We start from the raw sequence: 22,949 nt of genomic DNA, 5'->3' as shown, positions 1-22,949 counted from the left end.
TGTAAACTGGTGGAACCCCATAACAGTTTAAAGACATGTTTTGAGTGTGTTTCTCCACATATAAAATATATACACATATAGTATTTTAATGTTACATAGATTTTTGTAGCAATAAGACTAGAGATATACTAGATCTAATAACAGGAAAATAATAGCTGAAATCTGGATATGGGGGATCATGACTTAATTCCTAACAGAGACAGATGGATCTCTGTGAGTTCAAAGTCAATCTGTCTACATAGTGAGTTCTAGGTAATCTGGAGCTATATAATGAGACTATTCATGTCTCAAACACAATACAAAAATAACAAAAGTGAAGATAATTTCTCAGTTCACTAAAAACTGATCTTAATCCTCAAGTATCCTATTTTCCACCAACACCATACATATTTTTCAAATCCTCTGGGCTCTTTTATTTACCACTTTGGGGAACAATCTGATCATATTGCATATGTCTTTCCTCAAGGCTGTCTGCATGCCTTTGTTCCTCAGACTGTAAATGATGGGGTTGAGCAGAGGTGTCAGAATGGTGTATGTCACTGCCAACAGTGTGTCATCCCTGAAAGAGTCACTGTTCTTGGGTCTCAGATAAACAAAGCAAGCAAACCCATAATGTATGAACACCACTGTGAAATGGGAGGAGCAAGTTGAAAAGGTCTTATACCTTCCCTTAGCAGAGGGCATCTTTATAACTAGTGTCACAATGAAGACATAAGAAACCATGATGAAAATAAAGCTGCCTACCAACACAAAGGCAGTGAGTACAAAGAGAATCACTTTATGATAAAGGGTCAAATTACAGGCAAGGGAAACCACAGGATCAATATCACAAAAAAAATGCTGAATGATGTTGGAGTTGCAAAAAGACAAGTTGAATATTGTGATGACAATACACAGAGAGACTGAGAAGCCAAGCACACCAGAGGCCATTATGAAGAGAAGGCAGATCTTTTGGCTCATCAGGATTGGATAATGCAGAGGGTTATGGATGGCAGTATAACGGTCATAGGACATGGCAGACAAGATGAAGCAGTTATTGCCTCCCAAGCCAAAGAAGAAAAACATCTGGGTGGCACACTCAGGGAGAGAAATGGCCTTGTTCTTTGATATCAAGTCCACTAACATGCGGGGCAGGATCACCATAGTAGTGCATGTTTCTGAAAAGGACAGGGCAAAGAGGAAAAAGTACATGGGAGTGTGGAGGTTGTGATTGAGCTTGATGGCCACCATGATGGATGCATTTGCTAAGAGAATGCTCACATGGGAGAGCAGAATCACAGCAAAGAGTAGATTCTGCAGTTCTGGGAAACTGGAAAATCCCCACAGAAGAAATGTAGTCACTGTGGTATGGTTGCCCATCCTCCTAGTGGTAATAAGTTTGCCCCAGAGCAGGATATATGTTTAAGATAAAGACTCAGAGATGACTGTGAAGAATTGGTGAATGGTATAACCAAGATTTTGATCAAGGTCACCTGAGTTAATAAATTCAATAACCTTAAAGAGACACATGTATGCAGGTGACTAAGGAAAAAGTTAGGAAAGTTAAGAGTCAAAATGATGAGAATATTTCCAGTATGTAAATCTGTTCAAACCCCAAAGAGCAGGCTTAAGTATCTTCTTAGTTTCTAGTTACAAATCTTGTCTTGTTATTTGTGTTCCTGAATCAGGATCTGAAGAAGTGACGAAATAATGCACTTTTTTTTTTTTTTTTGCTTCACTCGCACGCACTCGATTCTATAACTTCATATTTTTTCTGTCCATTATTTTATATGAGGGTACTCTGGATTGGATGAAAGATTAAAATAATCCATTTGCTTAATTTATTTGAAATGGACATAGTATCTGCCAATTTTGTTTTGAAGAGATTAATAAAAATTTCCAATAAAATTTAATATTTTTCTCAGGATTATTCTATTTATACATAAGTTCCTTATCATTCTCTGTTTCCTAACAGTGACTGGGTTCTCTGAAGGAACAGAACTGATAAAATTAAGTCATATATATTAAAATGAGTCTTATTAGAGTGGCTTGTAGGCTGTGGTCTGCCGAGTTCAACACAAGTCTCAAGTTGGAAAGTCTAAGATCCTGTTCATTCTATGAAGTTGGATGTCTCAGCTACTCACCACTCAACTTTGGGATCACAGAGAAATAGGTTCTGATACAAGTGAAGTAATGCTTCAGCAGCAAGATGGATGAGCTTGCCAGTGAGGATGTGGGCAAGAAAGCAAAGTTTCCCTTTTCAATGTTTTTTTTTTCCTATAGCCTCCTATGAGAAAATAGAGCCAAAATTTCTGATGGATATTCCCACATCAGCATGCCCAGCTGCTTGAGTGTTAGTTAATTCCAGATGTAGCTAAATTGACAACTAAGATTAGCCATCACAATGACAGTTTTGAAAATAACCAGATGAGATTAAACAAACATTGGGTAATTTCAGTCTTTTTAAAATACACAACAATCTTTCTACATCGACAGTTTATACTGAAATAGTTCTTAGAACAAATCTATGACTTTAAACATTTTCAGAACATCATATTGAACTTACCTAAAGTTGAAGTAATTTTGAAAACACTGTTTCGTTTCAGACTGTCAACACTGGTCATAAAGGTTTGATCAACATTTTCCCAGCTAATATGCTTCAGGGGTTTTACAGCAGAGTCCTGAAGGAAACACTTTAAATTCCTGAGATCAGTTTTCACATCATATTTCTAACTCATTTATACTTAATTTTTCCACACTAAGCAGAAATTGATGGGTAAGAAAGATAGGATTATGAACATTATTTTCATTTTAACTTCAGTTGCTGTTAAACCTTAAGGAGTTGGGGATTGAAAAGAAAATGGTGGAGAAAGACAGAGAAAGAGATGCTAGCTGGAAATTATTCTAGTGAATTCACAGGGATTAATGAAAAATATAATAAACTAACATGACAGTTGCTACTTTCTAATTTACATGTTCTATGTAGTAACAGAATTTTATAAAAATTCTGTCCAGGTAAGAAGCATTTATTTGTAGAGTAACAATGTACTACAAAGAAAGTGATGCTAGACTGTGTTCATGTAACCCTCATAAGCGTATGTGATAGGGATTATCATTTAGGTTTTATAAAGTATAAAAGTTTGATTTGGGTGGCTGTGTGACTATTGGCAGTCAGGAATTTTACATTTATATTGACTGAATGCCTATAATATACATCTTATTGCTTGAGTGTAGATACAGTTGTACAGATGTCTTTGATGTGATAGTGCAGGGCTGTTGTCCATTCATCAGCAGAGACTTGTGTGAGGAAGTTCGGTACCTAAGTGGACAGTACAATGGCATCTATGAACAACATCAGGAGGGAGACAATTAGAGGTATGTCTAACACAAAGAGCTTTCTGTGAGCAACGAAAGTGCTCCATCAATCTTCACTGATCCTCTTGTGGTTTATCTTTAAGATCAGACTATTTTTCCTCTGAAGGTGTCTCAATCTAGTTATCTCTAAAACAAAACCCTTTCCATTAAAAATTATTCAACCTTAGGGTACCTTTTATGATTTTTAAGGTTTGACCATTCTTGGAAAAGGTCTTCACATTCCTTTGGAAAATGTTTCAGTTTCTTCTCAGTATTGAATGCAGATGTGCCACATCATGCCTCTTGTTATTTTAAGTTGTTAATAGTATCTGTTGAGATTAATGAGACCTCTTTCAACTAATTTATCCTTTTTAGACCCAAAATGTCACTTTCAGAATTCCAAATTCTATATTCTTTTTAAATACAAGAGTAATTGATATAAATTGCTTATTTTCCATAGAGCGAAATTGCATCTCCCAAGCTTATAACACACACACACACACACACACACACACACACACACACAATTCATTCATCACACTGTGACGTAATGATAGCTTTCTAAGGACAGGTTACAGTAATCAAATCATTGAAGTTTTCAAAAATAGTATATAGAAACCCACTGTTCATATAGGAAAACATAAATATCCCAGCCTGAATTTCAATGTTCTTTGCAAACAAATAGAAAAGTGTCTTGGTTTAGTCTCTGGCCCATTTGTACCTATCATGCACTCAAGCCAGAGGATGCCCCCTACCTTCCAAATGCAACTTAATCCCTCTGTTACTTTACATATGGTATTGTTTCTATTCAGCTCTTCCCTTTTCCATTGGGGTTTTACATGTTTTTTTCAATTCATTTGTTTCTACTCATCTACATTGTTTTGGCTCTGGAATCATAGCTAAGAATGCCTCCTTCATTTTATTTTGATCACTTATGATTTTTGCAATATATTTCAGTATAGGCTTTCCTGTTTATATATTCTTTCATACCAATTCTACTACCATGGTATGACTCTTTATTGTAGAAATTGTTGTTGGCACACTTTCTGTCTTAGTTATCTTTCTATAGCTGGGACCTGAATGAATAAAGAAAGACTCAAAGGAAGAACTATTTATTTGTCTCATAGTTTGTCTGTCTAGTTCCATTGCTTAGAGTCTGTGTTTATCACCATCTCTTCATTTGTCTCTTTTATTCCATTCATGTTTTCAGGCTGTCTGATGACCCAGTGTACATTCAGATCATGTCCCTCCACCTTAGTCAATCCTTCTGAAAAGTTCCCACAGATACACAGTGGTGGGCTTTACAAGTATCTTATTTTCTTCTAACTTTTTTTCTATTTCTGTTGTACATCCCTCTGTATCATCACAGCTACCCTAAGAGGTAAGTGCTACTTCAAGAGACTTTTGACAAGGAAACTATGGCCCAGAGAGGTACTTGGTCTGCAGGTCATTAGTACACATGGGAGGCACATTTATAGCATGGTAACAAGAGTCTGGAGAAATTCTGTTTAGAAAGAGATGCTAGCTGGAAATTATTCTAGTAAATTCATAGGGATTAATGAAAAAATATAATAAACTAGCATGAGAGTTGCTACTTTCTAATTTACATGTTCTATGTAGTAACAGATTATAATAAAAGTCTGTCCAGGTAAGCAGCATCTATTTGCAGTGTAACAATGTACTACAAAGAAAGTGATGTTAGACAGTGCTCATGTAACCTTCATAAGCGTATGTGATAGGGATTATCATTTAGATTTTACAAAGTATATAAGTTTGATTTGGGTGGCTGTGTGACTATTGGCAGTCATGACTTTTCCATATATTGACTGAATGCCTATAATATACATCTGTTTAGACTGTAACATTTACAAAATGCAAGGGTTGAACCATGAGTTCAAGGTCTTGACAGACTATCATCATTTCCTGTTGCCAAGATCCCCTATGTAACAAATATTTCTCAATTTCCCAGTTGTAGCAACTTGTTTCTTGATCTTCTGCTTACCTGTGTTGTTAATTTAACCTGCAATGAACTTTCTGACAAAAAGGATCAAATGTTACTTGCCCCAAAATGTTACTTGCCTCAGGAAAGCTCCCTAAACCCCTCTGCTTCTCTTACTCATTTCCTTGTGGTTTCTAAACGACTTTATTTTTATGAGATTTAAAGGTGTGTGTGTGTGTGTGTGTGTGTGTGTGTGTGTGTGTGTGTACACTTGCTCACATGTGCATGCCAAAACAAGTTTAATTTTATCTTTGTTAGAAAAGTGTAGCTCAAGAAGAAGGAAGACCAAGGTCTGTATACTACAATCCTTCTGAGGGGATCAAAATACACATGGGAGAAGATACAAAGTGTGGAGAAGAAATTGAAGGAAAGGCCATCCAGAGACTGTCTCACCTGGGGACCCATCCCATATACAGTTACCAAAGCCAGACACTATTATGGATGCCAACAAGTGCTTGATGACAGGAGCCTGATATATCTGTATCCTGAGAGACTCTGCCAGTGCCTGACAAATACATACAGAAGTGGATACTCACAGCCAACCATTGGACTGAGCACAGGGTCCCCAGTGGAGGAGCTAGAGAAAGGAACTAAGGAGCTAAAGGGGTTTGCAGCCCCATAGGAGGAACAACAACATAAACCAACCAGTACCTCAGAGCTACCAGGGACTAAACCACCAAACAAAGAGTACACATGGAGGGACCCATGCCTTGAGTCACATATGTATCAGAGGATGACCTTATCAGATATCAATGAGAGGAGAGGGCCTTGGTCCTATGAAGGCTCAATGCCCCAGTGTAGGGGAATGCCAGGACAGGGAAGCAGGAGAGGGTAGGTTAGTGAGCAGGGGGAGAGAATGGGGGGGGGGGGTTGGAGGGGTAAGAGGGAATGGGATAACATTTGAAATGTAAATAAAAAACACCTAATAAAAAAGAAAAGAAAAGTGACTCATTTAGAACTGCTGTATCGAATAATAAAAAAAAATTAAAAAAATAAATAAATAAAACCCCAAAATTAATCAATCAAACAAAACAACAAAAAAAAAAAAAAAAAGAACTGCTGTATCTCGATTCTAGAGGATCAGTCTTGTGAATATAGGTTTTTGATGATGGCTACCTCAGTGGCTGTATGGAATCTTGTGCTTTCCAGAGACTTTTCTACAAATAATGATTATAAATATGTACTAATTCCTTTCTAGCACAGTCTTTAATTTACTTGAATTTGCCTCATTTTGGCAGTTGGCAGCTCTTAAAATGATCTCGGCACTCTGTGCTCTCAGCACTGTGAATGATGTGCAGGCACTTTGCTCCTTCCTGCTTACCTGCATTTATGAATGGTGAAAAAACCAAGAAGGTAACAAAATCTCAAATTCATGAGTTTTTCCTTAGAGCCCAGGAAAAATAAAATGTCTCTGCATTTGTAGACACTATCCCTTATTTAATATAGTATGAAATCACACTAGATGCATACAGTGGTCTTCTTTGAAGAACATCTCAGAATTGCTAGAATCTGTGAGAAAAAGAACATATTTTCCATCATACTCAATACAAGTTCTTGGTATTTTCCAGAGTATCATGTCTGAGTATCAAGATAAGTGAAGTTTATACAGACTTCATCAGACAATGTTGGTTGATGATCTCATAAACATTTTGATACTTTGCATGTATATGATTGTATATTCCTTAATCCATTGTAATAAAGTGGAACATCAGTGTAATACCATTACAATCCCCCTTTATCCTTGTCTACCATCACATAACAAGATACTTACTGTATTGTAATAATAACTGATATTTTCCCTTCTTGTCCTTACCCAGGCTATATGTAGTTTTTCCCATGCTGTTCTCTGCTTTCAATCCATCACTTCTATGTACTTCACTTCATCTCTATAAGAATAAGAAATGGAATTTCTGCAAATTATTTCTGGGATTTTGTATATCTCATAATACAGAGACAAGCAGTGGAGCTATTTTCCCACTCAAAAGTCTGTGAAATGTCTCTTTAGTATAACTTTTTATAATTTAAGGGACTGTCTTCAGCATTGCTTACGGGTGGGGCTTGGAACACTGAAAGATTTAATGAGAGTCCTGGGGCCACTGGAGATGATTATCTTGAGACTACTTTAGATAATAGAAAGTGTCGGTTTATGGGGCTTTCCTGGAATGCCCTGTACATCAAGTGATTTCTAATTTCTGAGATATAATATGGATTTCTGTGACTTATTGTTGTTTTTATCAATATCTGGAAATAGGTGAGGATAAACTTCTTAAAATATCTTTGGGTGCAATAGGTTCTGGGGACATATTTACCACTTCCATGATGTCATTTTTTTTGACTTGGGAACCTAACCAGGTCCTTCAGCTTTCTACTAGTGCATTTTCCTGACAAAGGAATGAGTGCCATGAGATTATTTCTGGAGGAAACAAACAGATAATCAGGAAGAGAAAGACCAAGTGATTTAATCCTTGTCATTCATTTTTCATAAAGCAACCATGTTTCAGAATTCATTGTTCTTAGAATATATCAACTTTTGAACAAATCCCTGCTTAGTGCACTGACTTTTATTTTATCTGTAAATGGTTTCTAAATGTCCATATCAGCACCAAATTCTTTACCACTTATCACACTATCAATAACATCATATCTTTGCTATTATTTCTCACAACTTCAGAAATTACAGCAAAACAGTCAATGCATTCTTACTTTTACAAATGAAATTAAAAGCTGAGTGAATGGCTCAGTCTGCAAAGTGCTTGGTAAATAAGACTGAGGACCTGAGTGTTATCCCCAGCACCCATGAAAAGTAGATGTCCCCTGCTCATAATGCAAGTACTACACACACTCCCTGGAAATCATTGGCCAGATAGAAAAACCTACTTGTAGAGTTCTAAGCAAATGAGTGCTAAGCCAATGAGAAATTATAAGCCAATGAGAAATACTAATGAGCTCCTATGAAAGTAGATTCTTATCAACAATGCCCAAGGTTATCTTCTACTCTACGCACTCTCACACACACACACACACACACATACACACACATGAATGATGAACACATGAACACACATAAACAAACACAAACTAATAAATGAGGTTTATTTTTAAACTAACACACAACATATAAAGAATTTATTTTTAAAATGACATTTTAATTTATTTTTAATGAATACAGAAAAGCTAAATAGTTTCATGACTATGTAATATTATATGATTTTGGTACAAATACATAATATGCTCAGTATATATATTTTTTATTCGATATAATTTATTTACATTTCAAATGATTTCCCCTTTTCTAGCCCCCCCACTCCCCGAAAGTCCCGCAAGCCCCCTTCTCTTCCCCTGTCCTCCCACCCACCCCTTCCCACTTCCCCGTTCTGGTTTTGCTGAATACTGTTTCACTGAGTCTTTCCAGAACCAGGGGCCACTCCTCCTTTCTTCTTGTACCTCATTTGATGTGTGGATTATGTTTTGGGTATTCCAGTTTTCTAGGTTAATATCCACTTATTAGTGAGTGCATACCATGATTCACCTTTTGAGTCTGGGTTACCTCACTTAGTATGATATTCTCTAGCTCCATCCATTTGCCTAAGAATTTCATGAATTCATTGTTTCTAATGGCTGAATAGTACTCCATTGTGTAGATATACCACATTTTTTGCATCCACTCTTCTGTTGAGGGATACCTGGGTTCTTTCCAGCATCTGGCAATTACAAATAGGGCTGCTATGAACATAGTAGAACATGTATCCTTATTACATGGTGGGGAGTCTTCTGGGTATATGCCCAGGAGTGGTATAGCAGGATCTTCTGGAAGTAAGGTGCCCAGTTTTCGTAGGAACCGCCAGACTGATTTCCAGAGTGGTTGTACCAATTTGCAACCCCACCAGCAGTGGAGGAGTGTTCCTCTTTCTCCACACCCTCTCCAACACCTGCTGTCTCCTGAATTTTTAATCTTACCCATTCTGACTGGTGTAAGATGAAATCTTAGGGTTGTTTTGATTTGCATTTCCCTAATGACTAATGAAGTTGAGCATTTTTTAAGATGCTTCTCTGCCATCCGAAGTTCTTCAGGTGAGAATTCTTTGTTTAACTCTGTACCCCATTTTTTAATAGGGTTGTTTGGTTTTCTGGAGTCTAACTTCTTGAGTTCTTTATATATATTGGATATTAGCCCTCTATCTGATGTAGTATTGGTGAAGATCTTTTCCCAATTTGTTGGTTGCCGATTTGTCCTCTTGATGGTGTCCTTTGCCTTACAGAAACTTTGTAATTTTATGAGGTCCCATTTGTCAATTCTTGCTCTTAGAGCATACGCTATTGGTGTTCTGTTCAGAAACTTTCTCCCTGTACCGATGTCCTCAAGGGTCTTCCCCAGTTTTTTTTCTATTAGCTTCAGAGTGTCTGGCTTTATGTGGAGGTCCTTGATCCATTTGGATTTGAGCTTAGTACAAGGAGACAAGGATGGATCAATTCGCATTCTTCTGCATGCTGACCTCCAGTTGAACCAGCACCATTTGTTGAAAAGGCTATCTTTTTTCCATTGGATGTTTTCAGCCTCTTTGTCGAGGATCAAGTGGCCATAGGTGTGTGGGTTCATTTCTGGATCTTCAATCCTGTTCCATTGATCCTCCTGCCTGTCACTGTACCAATACCATGCAGTTTTTAACACTATTGCTCTGTAGTATTGCTTGAGGTCAGGGATACTGATTCCCCCAGATTTCCTTTTGTTGCTGAGAATAGTTTTAGCTATCCTGGGTTTTTTGTTGTTCCAGATGAATTTGATAATTGCTCTTTCTCTGTGAAGAATTGAGTTGGGATTTTGATGGGTATTGCATTGAATCTGTATAGTGCTTTAGGCAAAATGGCCATTTTAACTATATTGATTCTGCCGATCCATGACCATGGGAGGTTTTCCCATTTTTTGAGGTCTTCTTCCATTTCCTTCTTCAGAGTCTTGAAGTTCTTGTCATACAGATCTTTCACATGTTTGGTAAGAGTCACCCCAAGATACTTTATACTGTTTGTGGCTATTGTGAAGGGGGTCATTTCCCTAATTTCTTTCTCAGCCTGCTTATCCTTTGAGTATAGGAAGGCCACTGATTTGCTTGAGTTGACTTTATAACCTGCCACTTTGCTGAAGTTGTTTATCAGCTGTAGGAGCTCTCTAGTGGAGTTCTTTGGGTCACTTAGGTAGACGATCATGTCGTCTGCAAATAATGATAGTTTGACTTCTTCCTTTCCAATTTGTATCCCTTTGACCTCCTTATGTTGTCGAATTGCCCGAGCTAGTACCTCAAGTACAATATTGAAAAGATAAGGAGAAAGGGGGCAGCCTTGTCTGGTCCCTGATTTCAGTGGGATTGCTTCAAGTTTCTCTCCATTTAGTTTGATGCTGGCTACCGGTTTGCTGTATATTGCTTTTACTATGTTTAGGTATGGGCCTTGAATTCCTGTTCTCTCCAAGACTTTAAGCATGAAGGGATGCTGAATTTTGTCAAATGCTTTTTCAGCATCCAATGAAATGACCATGTGGTTTTGTTCTTTGAGTTTGTTTATGTAGTGGATTGTATTGATGGATTTCCGTATATTGAACCAACCCTGCATTCCCGGGATAAAGCCTACTTGATCATGGTGGATGATCGTTTTGATGTGTTCTTGGATTCGGTTGGCAAGAATTTTATTGAGTATTTTTGCATCGATGTTCATAAGGGAAATTGGTCTGAAGTTCTCTTTCTTTGTTGGATCTTTGTGTGGCTTTGGTATCAGCGTAATTGTGGCTTCGTAGAAGGATTTGGGTAGTGTTCCTTCTGTTTCTATTTTGTGGAATAGTTTGAAGAGTATTGGTGTTAACTCTTCTTTGAAGGTCTGGTAGAATTCTGCACTGAAGCCATCTGGTCCTGTGCTTTTTTTGGTTGGAAGACTTTCTATGACTCCTTCTATTTCTTTAGGCATTATGGGACTGTTTAGATGGTCTAGTTGGTCCTGATTTAATTTTGGTATTTGGTATCTGTCAAGGAAATTGTCCATTTCCTCCAGATTCTCCAGTTGTGTTGAGTATAGGCTCTTGTAGTAGGATCTGATGATTTTTTGGATTTCCTCAGTTTCCGTTGTTATATCTCCCTTTTCATTTCTAAGTTTGTTAATTTGGATACTTTCTCTGTGCCCTTTGGTCATTCTGGCTAAGGGTTTATCTATCTTGTTGATTTTCTCAAAGAACCAGCTCCTGGTATTGTTGATTTTTTGTATGGTTCTCTTTGTTTCTACTTGATTGATTTCGGCCCTGAGTTTGATGATTTCCTGCCTTCTACTCCTCCTGGGCGAAATAGCTTCTTTTTGTTCCAGGGCTTTCAGGTGTGTCATTAAGCTGGTAATGTATGCTCTCTCCATTTTCTTTTTGGAGGCACTCAGGGCTATGAGTTTTCCTCTTAGCACTGCTTTCATTGTGTCCCATAGATTTGGGTATGTTGTGTTTTCATTTTCATTGTGTTCTAAAAAGTCTTTAATTTCTTTCTTTATTTCTTCCTTGACCAAGGTATCATTGAGTAGAGTATTGTTCAGTTTCCACGTGTATGTGGGCTTTCTGTTGTTTCTGTTGCTATTGAAGACCACTTTTACTCCATAGTGATCAGATAGGAGGCATGGGATTAGTTTGATCTTCTTATATTTGTTGAGGTCTGTCTTGTGACCAATTATATGGTCGATTTTGGAGAAGGTACCATGAGGTGCTGAGAAAAAGGTATATTCTTTTGTTTTAGGATAGAATGTTCTATATATATATCTGTTAAATCTAATTGGTCCAAAGCTTCAATTAGTTTCATTGTGTCCCTGTTTAGTTTCTGTTTTCCTGATCGGTCCATTGAGGAAAGTGCAGTGTTGAAGTCACCCACAATTATTGTGTTAGGTGCAATGTGTGCTTTTAGTTTTAATAAAGTTTCTTTTACGAAAGAGGGTGCCCTTGCATTTGGGGCATAGATGTTCAGGATTGACAGTTCTTCTTTTTGTATTTTTCCTTTGACCAGCAAGAAGTGTCCCTCAGGGTCTCTTTTGATGACTTTGGGTTGAAAGTCAATTTTATCTGATATTAAAATGGCTACTCCAGCTTGTTTCCTGAGACCATTTGCTTGTAAAATTGTCTTCCAGCCTTTTACTCTAAGGTAGTGTTTGTCTTTGACCCTGAGGTGTGTTTCCTGTAAGCAGCAAAATGTAGGGTCCTGTTTACGTATCCATTCAGTTAGTCTGTGTCTTTTTATTGGGGCATTAAGTCCATTGATGTTAAGAGATATTAAGGAATAGTGATTGTTACTTCCTATCATTTTTGACGTTATTTTTTAAATTTGAATGCTTAACTTCTTTTGGGTTTGATGAAAGGTTACTATCTTGCTTTTTCCAAGGTGAAGTTTCCCTCCTTGTATTGGTGTTGTCCTCCTATTATCCTTTTTAGGGCCGGGTTTGTGGATAGATATTGGCTAAACTTGGTTTTGTCATGAAATATCTTAGTTTCTCCATCTATGGTGATTGAGAGTTTTGCTGGATATAGTAGTTTTGGTTGGCATTTGTGTTCTCTTAGAGTCTGCATGAGATCTGCCCAGGACCTTCTAGCCTTCATAGTCTCAGGTGAAAAGTCTGCTGTGATTCTGATAGGTCTTCCTTTATATGTTACTTGGCCTTTTTCTCTTACTGCCTTTAGTATTCTTTCTTTGTTTAGAACATTTGGTGTTTTGATTATTATGTGACGGGAAGTATTTCTGTTCTGGTCCAGTCTGTTTGGAGTTCTGTAGGCTTCTTGTATATTCATGGGCATCTCTCTCTTTAGGTTAGGGAAGTTTTCTTCCATAATTTTATTGAAGATATTTGCTGGCCCTTTAAGTTGTAAATCTTCACTCTCATCTATGCCTATAATCCTTAGGTTTGGTCTTCTCATTGTGTCCTGGATTTCCTGGATATTTTGGGTTACAAGCTTTTTGCATTTTGCATTTTCTTTAACTGTTGAGTCCATGGTTTCTATGGAATCTTCAGCATCTGAGATTCTTTCTTCTATCTCTTGTATTCTGTTGTTGATATTTGTATCTCTGTCCCCTGATTTCTTCCCAAGGCTTTCTATCTCCAAAGTTGTCTCCCTTTGAGTTTTCTTAGTTGTTTCTACTTCTGATTTTAGATCCTGGATGGTTTTGCTTAGCTCCTTCACTTGCATGTTTGTGTTTTCCTGTAATTCTTTAAGAGATTTTTGTGTTTCCTCTTTCATGAGCTCAGCCTGTTGACCAAAGTTCTCCTGTATTTCTTTAAGAGATTTTTGTGTTTCGTCTTTCATGACCTCAGCCTGTTGATCAAAGTTCTCCTGTATTTCTTTAAGTGTTTTTTGCATTTCCTCCTTGTTGGCTTTTGTATTCTCCTGGATTTCTTTCAATGATTTTTGTGTTTCCCTTGCAAGGGCTTCTAACTTTTGATCCATTTTCTCCTGAATTTCTTTATGTATGACCTTCATGTGTTCCTGTACCAGCATCATGACCAGTGATTTTAAATCCAAATCTTGTTTTACTGGTGTGATGGGGTATCCAGGACATGTTGGTAGAGGAGAATTGGGTTCAGCTGTTGCCATATTGCCTTGATTTCTGTTAGTGACGTTCCTGCGTTTGCCTTTTGCCATCTAGATCTCACTGGTGTTAGTTTATCTTGTCAGTGCTGGACTCACCAGTGCAAGCTGCCCCTTCCCAGTTGGCCTCTGGTGCACAGCTTACCTCCTGCACTGCTTGTAGACAGTGTGCTGCTGCCCAGGCTGTTCCGATCCCAAAGCAGGCACCCGAAGGCTCCCGCTGGGGCCCGCTGGATTCACTGGAGCACACTGACTTCTCCCAGCTGGCCGCCCGGAAGCCCAGCTAGCCACTTGCAGGACTTGGAGATGTAATGCTGCCGCCCAGACTGATCTGGATCCGGAAGCGGAGAGAGTAGAGCTAAGGGCTTCTGCCTGAGGCCTTGCCCCAGATTGTGTCTGTGGAGCAGATGGAGCCTGTGTGCACTCCCAGGGAGTGCCGACGGTGTATGCTACTGTGACCTCCCCTGTGTTCCGCTCACTCCGCTGGGCAGCCGATCTGCCAACTGGGCTGTCGCACACAAGGTTAGCCTGGCCGCCCAGTCCCTGAGTCCAGGCAAAAGCCTGGGAGGCCAAGGTCCGAGCAAAGTTCCCCTAGGGCTATGACTGTTAATAGGGTTTGCCAGGTGACTACGATGGCGGGCGTGCGCGCCCGCGCTCCCTGAAAGCGCCGGGAGAGTCTGCTTTGCTAACAATCACCTGGGCGGGTTGACTCACAGATGGCCCACCAAGCCGCCCAGTTCTTGGGGTCAGTCCTGTGCCTTTTGGGGCCTGGACCCCCGCTTTGTTAGCCTTAGGCTATGCCTGTTACAGGTCTGCCCGCCTGAGCTCTCTGTCGTCCTGCAGGCAAAATGGCGGCGGCGAGCTCGCAGGCCTGGGCAAAAAACCTCCTGGTTGGGTTGGCACCCCGATGGCCCCCCGACCCGCCCAGGGCCTGGGTGCAGGCCAACGCCCGTCGGGCTCAGACCACCGCGGTGTTGGCCTCGGATTATGTTTGTGTACCTCAGTCTGTCCGATTCCTGGAGTACGGAACCAAGATGGATGCTCCTCTCCTGACTGGTGGGAGGCCGAGTTCTGAAGTCCTGATCTTCTTTAGTATATATTAATTTAAGCATAGCTCCTCAAATATCCATCATGTCTTTTCTTTTTTGTTGTTTTTTTCTTTTTTATTAGATATTTTCTTTATGTACATTTCAAATATTATCCCCTTTCCTCTTTTATCCTCTGAAAGCACCCTAACACCTCCTGACTCCCCATGATCACTAACCAACCCTCTCCTGCTTCCCTGTCCTAGCATTCCCCTACACTGGGGCATTGAGCCTTCACAAGACCAAGGCCCTCTCCTCTCATTGATGTCTGACAAGGCCATCCTCTGCTATAAATGCAGCTGGAGCCATAGGTCCCTCCATTTGTACTCTTTGGTTGGTAGTCTAGTCCCTGAGAGGTCTGGGGGTACTGGTTGGTTCATATTGTTTTTAATTCTATGGGGTTGCAAACCCCTTCAGTTCCTTAGGTCCTTTCTCTAGCTCCTCCATGGGGGACCCTGTGCTCAGTCCAATGGTTGGCTGTGAGCATCCACCTCTGTATTTGTCAGTTGCTGGCAAAGCCTCTCAGGAGACAGCTATATCAGGCTCCTGTCAGCAAGCACTTGTTGGCATCCATAATAGTGTCTAGGTTTGGTACCTGTATATGGGATAGGTCCCTAGGTGGGGCAGTCTCTGGATGGCATTTTCTCCAGTCTCTGTTACACACTTTATCTCTGTATTTCCTCCCATGGATATTTTGATCCCCATTCTAAGAAGGACCAAAGTATTCACACTTTACTTTTCCTTTTTCTTGAGCTTCATGTGGTTTGTGAATTGTATCTTGGGTATTACAAGCTTCTGGGCTAATAACCACTTATGGGTGAGTGCATACCATGTGTGTTCTTTTGTGATTGGGTTACCTCACTCAGGATGATATTTTCTAATTCCATACATTTGCCTAAGTATTTCATGAATTCATTGCTTTGGATAGCTGAATAGTACTTCATTGTGTAAATGTACCACATTTTCTGTATCTATTCCTCTGTTGACGGACATCTGTTTTTTTTTTTTTCAATTTCTGGCTATTATAAATAAGGCTGCTATGAACATAGTGGCACATGTGCCCTTATGGCACATTGGAGCATCTTCTGGGTATGTGCCCAGGAGTGGTATAGCTTGGTCCTAAGGTAGTACTATGTCCCATTTTCTGAGGAACCACCAAACTAACTTCCAGAGTGGTTTCACCAGCTTGAAATCCTACCAGCAATGGAGAAATGTTATACTTTCTCCACAACATGATTTATATTTGAGTTTGTTTTCGTTTGCTTTGAGTTCTTTCTACAAAAAAAATAATAATTTTTATTTATTTAAATTTGTTTAAATGAATTCATTTATATTTTCTTGGTTCCATGGAGTAAATAATATATCATATTCTTTTTAATGTTTTTCTTTCCTTTCTTCCTTCCCCTCTTTCTCCTTTCTTCCTCCCTACCCTCCCTCCCCCTCCCTCCATATCTCCCTCATTACATCATCCCTCACTCCTTCCATCTCTCTCCCTCCCTCCCTCCTTCCCACTTTCTCTCTCATTCTTTCTTTCTGTCTTTCTTTCCTTTCTTTCTTTCTGTCTTTTTTTCTTCCTTTCTTTCTTTCTTTTTTCATAAGTACCAGGAGCCAAATCTGGGGGCCTTTTTCCCTTCTAGGCAAGTACTATATCATAAATTGAGATAAATTTATATATGTATATATATATATATATATACATATACATATATATTCATATATTCTTTCTATAACAGGCTAGAGCTCTGGGTAGTCATTCTGTTAGCCCATTTGTTTTTTGCTGTTGTTGTTCTTTGTTGGTTTTTGTTTTCTATTAAATATATTCTTTATTTACATTTCAAATATTGTCCCCTTTCCTGGTCCCCCCCCCTGAAAATCCCATAAGCTATATCTTCTCCCCCTGTTCCTCAATCAGCTTTCTCCTGCTTCCCTGTCTTGGTATTTCTCTACACTGCAGCATTGAACCTTTCCAGGATAAATGGCCTCTCCTCCATTTGGTGTCTAACAAGGTCATTCTCTGCTGTCTATGTGTCTGTAGCCATGGTCAACTCCATGTGTAATCTTTGGTTGATGATTTTCTCCCTGGGAGCTCTGGGAGTACTGGGTAAGTCAGACTATTGTTCCTCTTATGGCACTGCAAAACCCTTCAGCTCATTGAGTCCTTTCTCTAGCTCCTCCACTGAGGACCCTGTGCTTAGTTCAATGGCTGGCTGAGAGTGTCCCCCTCTGTATTTCTCATGCACTAGCAGAGCCTCCCAGGTGACAGCTATAGCTGACTCCATTCAGCAAACACTTGTTTGAATCAGTAATAGTGTCTGGGTTTGGTAACTGTATATGGATGGATCTCTAGTTAGGGTAATCTCTGGATGGTCTTTCCCTCAGACTCTGCTCAACCCTTTGTCTCTGTACCTCCTTCTGTGGGTCTTTTGTTCCCCCTTCAAAAAAGGACCATAGCATGTATACTTTATTCTTCCTCCTTCTTGGGCATCATTTGCTTTGTGAAATGTGTCTTGGGTATTCCAAGCTTCTAGGCTAATATCCACTTATCACTGAGTGCATGCCATGTGTGTACTTTTGTGATTGGATTATCTCATTCAGGATGACATTTTCCAGTTCCATCCATTTGTCTAAGAATTTAATGAATTCATTATTTTTAATAGCTGCATAGTATTCCATTGTATAAATATACCACATTTTCTCTATCCGTTCCTCTGTTGAGGGGCATCTGGGTTCTTTCCAGCTTGTGGCTATTATAAATAGGGCTGATATGAACATAGTGGAGCATGTGTCCTTATTACATGCTAGAGAATCCTCTGGGTATATGCCCAGGAGTGGTATAACAGGGTCCTCCAGTAGTATTATGCCCAGTTTTCTGATGAACCGCCAAACTGATTTCCAAAGTGGTTGTACCAGCTTGCAATTCGACCAGCAGTGGAGGAGTGTTCCTCTTTCTCCACATCCTTGCCAGCATCTGCTGTCTCTTGGGTTTTTTATTTAAGCCATTCTGACAGGTATGAGGTGAAATCTCAGGGTTGTTTTGATTTGCATTTCCCTGATGACTACGGATATTGAATATTTCTTTAGGTGCTTTTTGGGTGAAAATTCTTTGTTCAGCTCTTTATCCCATTTCTAATAGGGTTATTTGGCTGTCTGGAGTCTAACTTCATGTGTTCTTTGTATATATTGGATATTAGCCCTTTGTCAGATGTAGGGTTGGTAAAGATCTTTTCCCAATTTGTTGCTTGTCATTTTGTCCTATTGACAGTGTCCGTTGCCTTACAGAAACTTTGTAATTTTATGAGGTCCCATTTGTTAATTCTTGATCTTAAGAGCATAGGCTATTGGTGTTCTGTTCAGTAAATTTTCCCCTGTGCCCATGTCCTTAAGGCTCTAACCCTGTTTCTTTTCTACTAGTTTCATTGTGTCTTGTTTTATGTGGAGGTTCTTGATCCACTTGGATTTGAGCTTAGTACAAGGAGATAAGAAGGGATTGCTTTGCATTCTTCTGCATGATGACCTCCAGTTGAACCAGCACCATTTGTTGAAAAGTCTATCTTTTTTCCACTGGATGGTTTTAGTTGCTTTGTCAAAGATCAAGTGACCATAGGGCTCATTTCTTGGTCTTCAATTCTATTCCATTGATCTACCGGCTTGTCACTGTAATACCATGCAGTTTTTAACACTATTGCTCGGTAGTATTGCTTGGAGTCTGGGATACTGATCCCCTCAGAAGTTCTTTTACTGTTGAGAATAGTTTTAGATATCCTGGGTTCGTTGTTATTCCAGATGAATTTGAGAATTGCTCTTTCTAACTCTATGAAAAATTGAGTTGGAATTTTGGTGGGGATTGCATTGAATCTGTAGATTGCATTTAGAAAGATGGCCATTTTTACTGTATTAATCCTGCCAGTCCAGAAGCATGGGAGATCTTTCCATCTTCTGAGGTCTTCTTCAGTTTCTTTCTTCAGAGACTTGACGTTTTGTCATACAGATCTTTCACTTTCTTCTTTAGGATCACACTTAGGTACGAAATATTATTTGGGACTATTGTGAAGGGTGTCATTTCCCTAATTTCTTTCTCATCTTGTTTATCCTTTGAGTATAGGAAGGCTACTGATTTGTATGAGTTAATTTTATATCCAGCCACTTTGCTGGAGTTGTTTATCAGCTGTAGGAGTTCTCTGGTGGAGTTTTGGGGGCACTTAAGTATACTATCATATCATCTGCAGATAGTGAAAATTTGACTTCCTCATTTCCAATTTGTATACCTTTGACCTCCTTTTTCTGTCTAATTGCTATAGCTAGAACTTCAAGTACTATATAGAATAGATAGAGAGAGAGTAGGCAGCCTTGTCTGGTCCCCAATTTTAGTGGGATTGCTTCAAGTTTCTCTCCATTTAGTTTGATATTGGCTACTGGTTTGCTGTATATTGCTCTTACTATGTTTAGATATGTGCCTTGAATTCCTGATCTTCCCAATACTTTTAACTTGAAAGGATGCTGAATTTTGTCAAATGCTTTTGCAGCATCTAATGAAATGTCCATGTGCTTTTTTCCTTTGAGTTTGTTTATGAAATGGATTACATTCCACTTCATTGATGGATTTCCATATATTGAACCATCCCTGCAACACTGGAATGAAGCCTACTTGATCATGGTGAATGATCATTTTGATGTGTTCTTGGATTCAGTTGGCAAAAATTTTATTGAGTATTTTTGCATCGATATTCATAAGGGAAATTGTTCTAAAGTTCTTTTTCTTTGTTGGATCTTTATTAATTGTAGATATTAATCTATCATTAGACATTTATGGGTCAGAATCACAACATACAAATTAAGTTGTTTGAGTGCTTCAGTCTCTGCTTTATCGAATGAATACTGAGAATAAGCAAAAAAATCTATATCCTGTCTTACTGTAAAGATTCTCTACACATAAAATGCTTAGCATAATTATTAGTATTAAGGAATGTTGAAAGAAATATTGGTCTTATTTATTAGAGGAATTGTCAAGTCAGCCATCCAGTAATGGGTTACAAGTGTTCTGAAACTTGGGTTAGCAAGAGAACTAGAGTACCACCAAGTCTTTCAACTGAAGAGTTAGTGATATTCTATAATCTACCTACATAAAGGGCACTAGTCAAGGGTGATGCTTTGACTGTATTTCTATACTTAGAAACATCCAAGTCATTTTTAAATTCTATTTCACTGTGTGATTTTTAAAACATTCATGTTCTGCCTTTTTCTGCAATGACAAAAATGTGTATTTTTGTTATTCAAATTTTAAGTTTATACAAATTTTAAGTTTATATAAAGTTTCACTTCATGCTCCTCTGGCCTACTTGATAGGATATGCTAAAGGTGGTAATTTAAATACTTATTGGTAAGTATATAGAATGAATAAAAGTAGGTTAGGTTTTATACGTTAAGCATAACATTATTTATTTAATACAAATGCCAATGTAAACATAGGAATAATTGTTCTTAGCAAAATTTTCATATTATGATGTAGTAAATAGTAAATAAATCCTATATGATTGTACATGAACACCTAAGAGAAAACAAAATAGTAAATTAATCTCCTGAGAATTGGCAAGATTTGGGAGCTTAGTTATTCTAGCCTGTGAATTGAATCACTCAATACCCACCACAGGAAATAGTAATGTTCCATGATACTTCAGAATTCACATTTGAATCTTTAGCATCTTCAGGGATTTATACTCAAAGGAGACAAACACTAAAAGATGACTACGTAAACATGCAATCTCAAATTTTCACTGCAGGATAATGAGTTCTCATTTCAACATAGGATTCTGGATTTTCATAATGAATCTGGCAGAATGGTTTTCATATATAAACTGAGAAAAATATTTATGTACTCAAAAGAAGATTGTCTTAGCTATGGGCTGAGTATCTATTATGTTGCTTTCAAACAACTGATTGGATAGATATTTTGCATATATGGTAAAATAGCATTTTATCTTTCAAATATAATAAAAATACCTAACAATTTAAAATAGATATTTTTATTGATAATTTAAATTCCTGTTTAGTTTTTATATGAACAATAGTTATTTCTGTAGGAAAATATTATGCAATACCTATTAAGGAAAACTTTACAAAAAATTCCAATAGTTTCTGATATAAAGGAGTGTAATAATTTATTAATTTTATTAATACCTATCTGTTAAGAAGTGAGGTTCTGACAGTTAAGGTTCTAATTGTGATTTTAAAAACTATAAATGACATGCAAGTGAAATAATATCTTTCAAGTTACTAAAATACTGATGAAGTTAATATTTTAGGCAAATATAATATCAAATTTTAAAATAAAATGTATATAAGAAAATACTGCAAGTTCATTCAAAGTAATTACAGATTTATATCTATGCATAATTCTTACATTCATGCCTGTATTTTAAAATATATGTAAACATATTAGCTGCTACTCAAGTATTACAAAGTGTTATGCATTCAACTTTTATAACATACTACTGATTAATTTTTCCTATTCTAATTGATATTCTATGTTTATTTTTTGCTTTAAGGAAATGATAAGAGAACATGGCATGTAAAGAAATAGGCTTTTATGAGAGAGAAAGTTTTTAGGTGTGTTTTGCTAATGACATTTAAACTGTAGATTCATCCTTTCAGGCAAGTAAATATACATGCTTAGATATCTTTAAATATAATTGAATTGTTTTTATATCAATGAAAGTGAAACTACTCATTTACAAATCCCCTCCTGTAATGTCTCTATAACAGCCTTGATCTGGCAGTGACTACACTGTTCCATGGCTTTGCAAGAGGATGGGAACCACACTGCTGTGACAGAGTTCATTTTATTGGGCTTAACTGATGACCCGGTCCTTAAAGTCATCCTCTTCACCATCATCCTGTGCATCTACCTGGTGACTGTGTCTGGGAACCTCAGCACCATCCTTCTCATCAGACTCTCTTCCCAGCTCCATCATCCCATGTACTTTTTTCTTGGCAACTTGGCTTCTGTTGACATAGCCATCTCTTCTTCTGTCACACCCAATATGCTTGTCAACTTCCTGGTGGAGAGACGCAGTATCTCCTACACTGGATGTGGCATCCAGCTTGGCTCAGCTGTTTTCTTTGGGGCTATTGAATGTTTCCTTCTGGCTGCCATGGCTTATGATCGTTTTGTGGCAATCTGCAATCCACTGCTTTATTCAGCCAAAATGTCCACACAAGTCTGTATCCAGTTGCTTGTAGGGTCTTATATTGGTGGGTTTATCCATGCTTCCTCCTTTACACTTTCCTTCATTTCTTTTCTCTTCTGTGGACAAAATAGAGTCAATCATTTTTTCTGTGATTTTACTCCTTTAGTTGAACTCTCTTGTTCTTATAATGGTGTCCTCATAACTCTTGATTCATTTTCTGCTGGCTCTATTATAGTAATCACAGTGTTTGTCATAGCTGTTTCCTACACATACATCCTCATCACCATCCTGAAGATGCGCTCTACTGAGAGTCGACACAAGGCTTTCTCTACATGTACCTCCCACCTCACTGTAGTCACACTGTTATATGGAACAGTTACATTTATTTATGTGATGCCTAAGTCCAACTACTCCACGGACCAGAACAAGGTGATATCTGTGTTCTACATGGTAGTGATCCCCATGTTGAACCCTCTCATCTACAGCCTCCGGAATAATGAGATTAAGAGTGCTCTGAAGAGACAGCTTGGTGAAAAAAATGTTTGCTAAGAGTCATCAGTTATTATGAAAGACTTCAGAAAATAATAATGTTTCTTTGGTATAATATCAAATGGAGTGTTCTGATTGAAAAAGTAATAGTCTATTATTAGCTTTTCAATAAATATTGGTATTCATATTTAACATTTCATAGACATCTAGAAGTTTTGTAATGAAATCAAATTAATTTTAACTTAAGAACATAAATATAATAATAAAGT

At 38.1% G+C, this 22,949-nt stretch overlaps 2 protein-coding genes across 2 annotated transcripts; one reads left to right on the top strand and one right to left on the bottom strand.

Moving 5' to 3' along the window:
• Positions 1 to 393: 393 nt before the first annotated feature.
• On the bottom strand, positions 394 to 1,359 carry LOC127679588 (olfactory receptor 10T2-like). Its single transcript, XM_052175374.1, has one exon. The coding sequence runs from the start codon at positions 1,357 to 1,359 to the stop codon at positions 394 to 396; it is 966 nt and encodes a 321-aa protein (XP_052031334.1).
• Positions 1,360 to 21,795: 20,436 nt separating this feature from the next.
• LOC127679572 (olfactory receptor 510) lies at positions 21,796 to 22,740 on the top strand. Its single transcript, XM_052175372.1, has one exon. It carries the CDS (start codon positions 21,796 to 21,798, stop codon positions 22,738 to 22,740), a length of 945 nt encoding a protein of 314 aa, XP_052031332.1.
• Positions 22,741 to 22,949: the final 209 nt, after the last annotated feature.

Source organism: Apodemus sylvaticus, chromosome 1, assembly GCF_947179515.1.
Source record: "Apodemus sylvaticus chromosome 1, mApoSyl1.1, whole genome shotgun sequence".
NCBI classification, from domain to species: Eukaryota; Metazoa; Chordata; class Mammalia; order Rodentia; family Muridae; genus Apodemus; species Apodemus sylvaticus.
The sequence above is the reverse complement of the archived record's forward strand: the minus strand, read 5'-3'. Positions and strand labels throughout refer to the sequence as shown.